The 10,010-nt window shown below is 39.8% G+C and overlaps 1 protein-coding gene across 1 annotated transcript in view; it reads left to right on the plus strand.

Annotated features, from left to right (window-relative positions):
- The window catches only part of RpL23 (ribosomal protein L23), a 33,081-nt gene extending 29,058 nt beyond the window's left edge, over positions 1-4,023 (plus strand). The window contains exons 2-5 of the mRNA XM_027355197.2: positions 2,392-2,475; positions 2,615-2,743; positions 3,252-3,365; positions 3,882-4,023. Coding sequence (XP_027210998.1) covers positions 2,392-2,475; positions 2,615-2,743; positions 3,252-3,365; positions 3,882-3,964 — 410 coding nt within the window. The 3' untranslated portion in view covers positions 3,965-4,023. The remainder of the gene's footprint in view (positions 1-2,391; positions 2,476-2,614; positions 2,744-3,251; positions 3,366-3,881) is intronic.
- Positions 4,024-10,010: the final 5,987 nt, after the last annotated feature.

Raw genomic sequence — 10,010 nt, forward strand, 5'->3', positions numbered from 1 at the left:
CCTCTTTGGTGTCGTTGCTTCAAGTCTTAAGGTTTAGTCTTCCGTAGACGGGCTGGTTACCTATGCGTGTTGAGATTGCATGTCTGCGCGTCGTTCACTGGAGATTGTATAAAAGTTTAATTGGGAATTTTTCACAGTAGTTGCGCTTAATGGATCACGACCAATTTGGTGTTACTGGATTCCTGTTCATGGATTCTGGCTTTCTAGAAGTCATTGCGCAGAAACCCCCAAAACGCCAGCATTTGTGGCCTCGATGGCAGTGGAGGGCATGTGGGGCACCAGGGAGATCGCGGGTGAAATGCGACTTGTACACAGAATTGGTTCCCATGATGTCCAGAGATGAATCTAGGGATACTAAGATCGTCAGTCTCTTGGGTGGCACTGTAACGAAAATTTAAGTTTGATACACAGTGCTCCATGTAATTGCTTAAGAGCATGACCAACTCCTTGTTATCTCGCCTGTTTGGCTTATTCTTTGAGGTTGCGGTTTAGAATTTACAACCAATATTATATATTCAATGAGATAAAGATAAAAAGTTTCCCGAAGTGTGTGGAGAGGGTTTAACGGGTGAGGTCAAGGGGGCCACATGGAGTTGTTCTTGCATTGGAAGAGGCTGAGAGCATGGCAGAAAAGCCCCCTGAATGATTTCCTTCACATGCGTGGTTAAACAGACAAGGTGGCGAAGACACCACACTCGGTTTGATGCAAGTCAAGTTCATACTGAGTACCTGGAAATGTTTATATACGCACATTCATGTGTGGTGCACTCCTAACCAAGAGGAATCGGATTTGGCTGGTGTAAATGCACCACTGGCCTCTGTATTTGTATTATGTATTTTTTATATGCTAAGTATCCAACCTCATCACACTTGCAGTGTGGCACTGCTCCCACGTAAACAAACAAGTGGGTCCCAGGAATCGCACAAGTATCTTGATAGAGAGAAGTCATTTTAGATTAAAGTATAAAGAAAACATTGTTACTAGGTAATGTTTAGGTAACCCCCAGTCCTGGAATAGGAAAGTCCAGGAGGATGGAGATTTTGACCAGTTGAACAAAATTATATTTGGCAGGGGCTGTGTGTATCAGGCTGGGGTTGGGGGCATTAACTGCCCCTTAGATGAGATATTGCAGGCTGCCATGTTTATTTAATCTTGTCTATGTTACACTCCATATGGTTTTGAATACTTGGAATTTGTTTTCCAGAGGGTTAGGTGGGTGGTTCTGGATTTGATGTAGTAACCCTTGTATAAATGCTGTAGAGCTCATTTATCCTACAGTTGCTAAGGCAACATTCATGCCCTTATAAAGTAAAGGAAAAGGGGGGTGACCCTGGCACAGTTACCACAGCAGTATAGTGTCAGGAATATCAGTGTCAATGCTGTTGGTAGGCTGTGCATTGTATATACTTTAATTTAGGTGTAAATGACAATCTAGATATAAATCCTCTGTAGCACAAGGTTTAAACAAATTTCAATCAACCCCTTGGACACATTTGGTATCTCTTATTGATGTACCCCCCACAAATGGATTCATCATACATAGGGGTCTAACCGTGTAAATCTATACCACTGACGTCATTTACATAGTTGATCTACTATTTTATAGAACAAGTTTGATTTTAGATCCTAAGAAGTTCAATAGGAAAGTTGGTGATAAATTTCCTAATTTTGACTACGAGGTCTCTCTTGAATATAGAGGGGCTTTTGTTAGGCCTTTGTTGGAATGTTGAGTTATTAGTGGCCTCCGCATTTTGATTGCCATTCTTAATTACCACCATTAGTGTCGCTATACTGGAGTTTTACAGACAAAAATTGCCTCTACACAATACATTTAATCCAGTGCATTTTCACAAGATTTTTTTTATGTGCAGCTTTTATAGTATTATTGGAAACTCTTCAAAGCATGATTGCCAAAGTGATGTAATACATATAATCATATCAAGCTGTATTAGCCTTCTAGCTTTAGTAAAGGTTTGAGCTTCTATAGTGTTATAAGCTAGCTTAGACTGACTCCTTATTTGATGAGAGATTACCAGTAATGTCCATACTTTTTTTTTTTTTTTTTTTTTTTTTTTTTTTTCTTCCTTTTCTTTCTTTACTACTGCTACTATACTTACTGGTGGTTTGACTAATTAGAGCACGAATTGCAAAGAATACACCAATGCATTATAGAAAGTCAACTTGAGTCTATTTTATTCAAAATAGTTTTGGTAACAATGATGATTATAGTTGTTGGTTGACTAGGAATAGTTTTTGAATACAAGTTATTCACCACTTTTCCAGAATATTTCTTTTCTATTTTTAATGTTTGGTTGGATAAAATGGGAATCATGGATGTGTGTGTTTGTTTTTTGAAGTATAATTTGAATACAAATAAATATCTTTTACAGGACGTGGAGGTACCGCGGGAGGAAAGTTCCGCATTTCTGTGGGACTCCCCGTCGGGGCAGTCATGAACTGTGCTGACAACACAGGTATGTATTCTGATCAAACATGTGGAGAATTGGTTGTTTATGCTTTATTAATGGCATAAAGTGGAAATAATATTTTTCACTTTTAAACATGAGGCTTTTGAACTTGTATAATTGTTTCATGGTTTCTTTTGAATTTCAGGAGCCAAGAACTTGTACATCATCTCCGTGTCTGGTATTAGGGGTCGTCTCAACCGTCTGCCAGCTGCTGCTGTAGGAGATATTGTCGCTGCCACTGTCAAGAAGGGAAAGCCTGAATTGAGGAAGAAAGGTAATTGTACAGAGGACCACATGACCTATTGCCATGGTCTCTAGTGGTTTGTAGTCCGGCCAAGGAAAGCAACCTGCTCCATCCGTAGTTGGGGTAATGGAGCTTGGGCTGGTTCTTTAGATAATAAATTGCCAGATGTCTAAAGCTCTATCTTGCCAGAATGCCCATGGAAATTCGTTTGCATTTCTTGGAACACAAAGCGTGTGCACCATTACGTCAGTAGACTTGGCCATGGAAGTGTATATTTATGGACTTTGATAAGTAATTGTTGTCTTGTTTACATTTCTACAAACTTTACAACAAACTGTATTAGTATGTTCAAGACAGGTCCCTTTGATTTTTTCACATATAGTACTATTCTGGACATATACCTGAAACTTCAGATGGTCTTTATTTAGATATGCTCATTATGAAGAACAGTATAATGGAAAGGTAAATATGTATCTAGGGTTTTCTCTTAATTTGTATATGATTACAAACACATGCTAAATAATCTCTCTTTTTACAGTGCATCCTGCAGTAGTAGTCAGGCAGAGGAAACCTTACCGTAGGAAGGATGGCGTCTTCATATACTTTGAAGATAATGCGGGAGTTATAGTAAATAATAAAGGAGAAATGAAAGGTATGTATTAAATTTTTGGTAGAGGTCTAGTCTATCTGTAATATTTATTTTTGTAGATCTAGACTTGGATGCTAAAAAAAAAAATAATAATAATAATGCTAGTATTCAATTATCTTCATGGAATTTTAGATGAAAGCTAGGTATAGGAAAATTAAATTGTTCAAATTGGGAGTTGTAAAACCTTTTTATTGATGTACTTTTTTAATGCTTTTTGATTTGCTTTTTTAATGCATCTTTCATATTTTTAACAGGTGATGATGAATATTATTTGCAAGGTGTAGTGATTGATCAATTAATTATATTTCATATTATTCATATTCCTAAGTAAGAGGTGAACTTTCACTAAATGTATGATGGATGATTTTACTCTGAATATTTCTGGAAAGATTTTATATTTCCATCAGATCAGTTTCTATTTTGTAGGTATGATTATGCTGCCGGATTTAATTTTAATTCACAATTGATCTTTAATAGATTAATGCTCAACTATGTCTAAAACATTTTATTTTTTTCCAGGCTCAGCCATCACTGGTCCAGTAGCAAAGGAATGTGCTGATCTGTGGCCTAGGATTGCCTCTAATGCTGGCTCTATTGCCTAAGAAATAAAGCAAGTAAAAAAAAAAACACTTTTCATTACCCTTCACAATTCTTTTTAGAGAAAATAATTTAAGTGTGTGTAACACAGAATTAGTTGCTGAAATCACTGTAAAATACTATTGAAAGGAGAATGCTAATTTATAGGAATTGACTGATAATTACTGGTAAATACTAACAAGAAGAAAACTGCTGGTGTAATAATTGGTTGGTCAAGAGCAAATTTCAGTATTGCACAGCCATTTAGTAAGCAATATAATGCTTGAAGCAGTTATTTTCTAAAACTTGACATCTTTGCTTATGTCAATCCTTTATTCCTTATTGTGATGTGAATGTAGCTCCAGACCAGTAATTAGTGTAAACTGAAAGATAACCAAGGTAGCATTGAATTTTGGTCAGAACTGTTGCCTGTTTGATCAGTATAAAAATATAAAACATCTTGATTGGGAAGAAACAATTTACAATTGAGTTCAGAATCTGAATTTTCAGATATAACTTAACAGATAACTATAATGCTATGCAGTATAAGGTATGGCTTGTTAGTTGAATGTTAACCTGATGTGGAGGGGATTGTATATATGTATATACTATGCTAAATTGTTTTGTTTTATTACATAGTCATTTCATAAAACATGTGTTCTGAAGTATTTTTCTAACATAGATGGGTAAAATGTTCACAGAACATAAACAAGTTGTTTCCTCAACTCAAATGACTTCAGAAAGGACTATGATCAAAGAAGCTATAATACATGAGCAAATCTGTTACATTATTATTTAAAAATAATGTAAACTATATGTAATCAAAACACAGATGTTCACATTCAGTATCTGAATTAAAGTATGGCTTAAGCCCAAGGCCATATCACCCAAGTACTTGTCAGTTTTTGCATTTCTGCATGAATCTGAGGTCTACATGCATGAGGAAAGGAATGCATTGGAGATGAAGATGGTAGCAATCTTATTTGATTATAATATTTTAATCTGCTACTGAGGGTCAAAACCACTAATTTTGGTTAATGTTACCAAGAGCACAAGAATCACAAGTAACCCAGGTAAAGCTGCTGCCACCACATGTTTACCATGAAATAAAATTTTCTGCATATCAAAGCTCAGGGTCCATAACACACAGCCAGTTTTCTTAGTGTTGCATCTTCTGTGTTATCACAAATTGCCAATAAATGGGTTACAGGGGTGGGCTGTTGCCCCCGTCCAAGGAATAAATATAAGGTAAAGGTTAGGTTTTGATTTTTGCATTCACATAATGCCACAGCTTTAAATTACTCTGAAGGGTGTGTTGCTCTTTTTTTTTTTTTACTACATAGTACTGTACGATCTATATAGACGTAATATAAGGATGCTTGTGTGATCCCTTGGACCCCATTTGTTTATGGGATTGGTGGTTCTTGATTAGTCTGATGGTCAGATCTGTTTTATGAGTAAAGTTAAAGAAATACAAAATTGGACTGGAAAAGGGATAGTGTAATAAAGGCTTTCTGCTGTGTCCACACGAGGGAGCACACTTTGACTACTGATCACTTATTATTGTTTTGTAAAGTGAACAGTTGAGCAGTTCCATGTCAGCAGTGGTTGGCCACTATTTAAAGATATTTGTATTCACATGAGATCTGGCTTGAGTATTTTGATGTTTTGTCCAGGGATCAAATGACCTTTAGTTACATGCCCCCCCCAATCCCTTGCCCGTTGTTGTCGTGGGGGGGCTTAGGAGACGAAGACTGAGACCCAATACAGGGATCTCCCCTGCCTAGGGCCTCAGCCCTCGACTCAACTAATTTTGCATGGTCTTTTTTTTTTTCTCCAGCCTTTGTTTCCGTCTCTTCTCCATCCCCTTCTGCTATCTACTTCCTAAGGTGTGAGAGCCGTGCTGAGAGGATGAAAGGCTGACCTAGTGCCAGTCCTGAACGGCCTGCGGGAACTATGGGCATGGTACTCCTGACTAATCTAGCCCTTACCTTCAGTAGCGAAAGGAGGTGGACCGAATAGGCCTATTTACATAATCCAGGTTCCCCATGACCAGTAATGAGAATGTAATCCCTTTATTAGAGGCTATGAGGCTAGCCCCTTTATCAAATAGCCCCAACCCAGGCTCTCCTTTGACCACGCCTCCGAACACTGAAACTACTGCCCACTCCTCAATGCCTACTAGTGCATTACCCACCCAAGCAGAGAATCAATCTCCAGAAGACATTCCTACCCACCCAACTTCCTCAAATTCAACTCCACCCCTGCAACCTTCATCAAACAACCAATCCTCCCTTATTACTACCTTGCAACCTTATTCTCCATCATTCCGTAATACTCCCTCTTCCACACGTCCCCGACTATCCACCACCGCCAACCCTACAGATATCTTAAATACTCTGTTTAGCCCAGCTAAATGGGACCGATTTTTCGTGATCCCTGCTACAGCTCTTACTCAGGCAACACTCTTCTCTTTCAACAATGCCTCCAAAAACAAGTAGGTAGAGTCCCTTTCTATACCAGACGCGATCGCTCCCGTCTGGTAACAGTCAGATCAGAAACTTGAATCTATAGCACTGTCAAATTTAACTGATCATTCTGGCAACCCCATTCCTGCAGAACCTCATCCAACCCTTAATACTTGTACCGGAACTGTCTCTCTCTCCCCAGCAAACTGCCCAGTCGATACCAAAGATTGGTCAGACTGTGGAGAAGACTTATTAGGATGCCTCAAAGACCAAGATGTGAAATCAGTACATTGCTACACCATTCCTCCTAAAGGTCAACGAAAGAATCCAACCAATATTGCCAAAATTACCTTCTGTACTCATGACCTTCCCTTACGTATCTACATTGGTGGACAATCCCTCCCTGTTCGACCATACCAACCCCCTCCACGTCAATGTCAAAACTGTTGGCGCTTTGGACATCCTGCCAAACATTGCCGTTCCACAGACCGATGCCCCATATGTGCCCAACCTGGTCATAATCGATCAAACTGCTCAGCACAAACACGAACATGTGCTAACTGCGGCGGCCCCCATAATGTATTTTATAGAGGCTGTCCCACTTACAAATTTGAATCTGAGGTAGCAACTCTCAGATACAAAAATGGTCTCACTTTACGTGAAGCCAGACAGGAAGCACGTCGACAAGGTTTCTCTCATACTCCATATTCTAGCAACATCGTCCGCTCAGCCCTTCCCCCTCCACCCAAAAATGTCCCCATTTCCACTTCTACATTCTACATCCCTCAGACCAATTCCTTTGCCACTCTAAACCCAGACACCCCAATCTCAACCACAGCTCCTATCTCAACTACAGCCCCAACACCAACCCCTCTCCCTCCCCGCACTATCCGCAGTAGACAGACTAAACGTTCTAACCCTTCTTCCCCTACAGCACAATCACCTCCACCTACCTATACCTTTGTTCCTGAGACACCAGTCTCCTCTTCCCCCCCTCATAAGAAAACCTTTATTCCACAAAACTCTCCAACCAATTCCATTGCAGAAACAATTACCTTCTCACAAAACTCTCCAACAAACTCCACTGCAGAAACAATGGATGACATTCAAAGCTATATGCTTGAGACACAAAATCCCATAACTCATGCTCCTTCCACACTTGAAGTGGTTGCCGATATTCATAACCCTCCTACTAATATTCCCCCTACACCCCTTCCTCCTACTCCCTCCCAACACAACCTAACCCCCTCAATCCCAACCACCACTGATATCCATCCTCCCAATACCCATCCTCCTGATATGCATCCCCCTCTTACTCACAGCACCCCTACACCCTTTCCTCCTAATCCCTCCAAAGACAACACATCCCCTTCAACTCCAACTATCCATCCTTCTGATATTCATCCTCCTAACACTAACACTCCCCACACATCTACTCCCTCCCAACACAACCCACCCCCTTCAACCTCAACTATAGGCACATTCTCCCTCCCTCCATCCCCTCTATCCTTTGCACTCCCTCCAGGATACACACGAGAATCACTCATGGCACAACAATGCCCTTCTCCAGACTCCCTACCTCCTAATATCCCACCCTTACACCCCCTAGCTCCTTCCCCTTCAAATTCCCCAACACGTAAATGTGTTATCATTCATAAATCAACTAGGATATAGCTCTCCTACATTGGAATATTCGCGGTTTCCGCTCTCATAGATCAGACCTACGTCATATCCTTGCTTCTTATAATCCATCTATTATCTGCCTCCAAGAGACTTTCCTCACACACCCTCCTATTCCAATTCCTAATTACCATTTTATCTCTTCCCCACACTCCCTTTATGTCTCGTCTATACTTATCCATCATAAAACACCTTATGTCATACCTCCCATACAAACTTCTGTCCCGTGCACAGCTATTCGCATCTTTCTTCGCCGCTGGATCACAGTGATTTCAGTCTACTTCTCCCCATCCCATCCCATTGCTTCTGCCTCGACAACCTGTTCTCCTTCCTCAGACACATAAATATCCTTCACTTGATCTAACTCCCTTACCTAAACCACCATAATCTTTTCCCTCATCCTCAACCTCTCAACACTATTCTAGATAGTTGACACATAACAACTGTCACCTGACATCCCTCTTTACTATACTTTCCTATAGTGCTATATGACCTTAGATGTCTAGCACATTTATCTTAACCATTATTTAGTTACATGCCTGCCAGTGTTTACCAGCATGGACACTGCCCCTCGTGTAGATTTGGATCTGTACATTGTATGAATTTGAAGTGCAATAGACTTGAGTATATGGAAGCACATGGAAGACTATTAGCATTTTTAATTTGTTTCGAGTTAATCTAGCAACTGGTGGCATTTTTTTTTTTTTTTTTTAGATAGTCCACTACCAACAGCATACCATGATAGCGTACTTGTGGGAATGTGGTGACAAATGATGATGGAATATGTCATATCAGAGAATTCATTTGTTTTAATTCTACTGCTATTCTCATATAATTAGGCATATCCAGCATGCATGATTATAATTCTGCATAAACAGTGCCTACAGTATATTTTACCACCTTGTAGTTATAACTACTAGACTGAACAGAAATTTAAAGAAAACCTATTCATGCTCCTACTGGCTTTGACAGGCTGGTATAAGTTACTGAAAGCAATGCACAGAGATTGGAGGGTATGGACACTGCCTTATTATATAGAACAAGAAATATAGTAAAAAAAACACCCTAGGTACAGCTACAACTGTCTCATATTTACCATGAAATGACTATTTGCTGCATATCACCACTCAGAGTCCACAACACCCTCACACAGCCCGAGTTTTTAATATCCTTGTTCTATAAATTGGCACAAAATGCTACTAAATGGGGGGTAAAGGGGGCTTCCCCCTCTGTCTAGGGAGTAAATAGAGGGTAGGAAAGGTTAGGTTGGGGTCTTATGTTCGCATGATACCCTTGTTTTGGGTGGGTGTGTTGGTCTTGGTAACAATTACTGACTGACCCAGGCACCAACTCTGCCAGCCTGCTTAGCCTCATGAGTAATGCCTGTCAAGTGGACAGGCCTTGCCTTCAATAGTAAAGTGTCATTTGGTACTTTTAATACATGTACTTGTAGTGGAACAAATTCAGACAATGGCTATACCACACTTGACCACCTACGGTAGTACTGGCTACCATAGTTATTACCATTACTGCATCCAGGGAATGCAGTGATGGAGCTGAGACTTTTGATTAAGATATCTGTAACTTCTTATAAACCATCAGGTCTGCACTCCAGCTGAATTTTGCAAATCAGTTATTTGTATTACAATTTTCTTTGAACTCTCACATCATGAAATACAAGTAATCATTGATTGTCGACTCCCAATCAATGTCATGGCTCTAGCATCGCATTTCGAATAGGGATAACACTGCTAGCTACTACCAGTTATGCTGCCTACTCATTGATTAGGTAGTATGAACAATAGTCAAAGGCATATCTGGCAGAAATTGTCTAATGAGGGTGGTGCTTGTGAAAAAGCAAAAAATAAATAAAATGCCATTGGATCTCCAGGGTCTAAAGGAATGCAATAGTATTGACAGATAG

This window comes from Penaeus vannamei, chromosome 39 (assembly GCF_042767895.1).
Source record: "Penaeus vannamei isolate JL-2024 chromosome 39, ASM4276789v1, whole genome shotgun sequence".
In the NCBI taxonomy this organism is placed as follows: domain Eukaryota; kingdom Metazoa; phylum Arthropoda; class Malacostraca; order Decapoda; family Penaeidae; genus Penaeus; species Penaeus vannamei.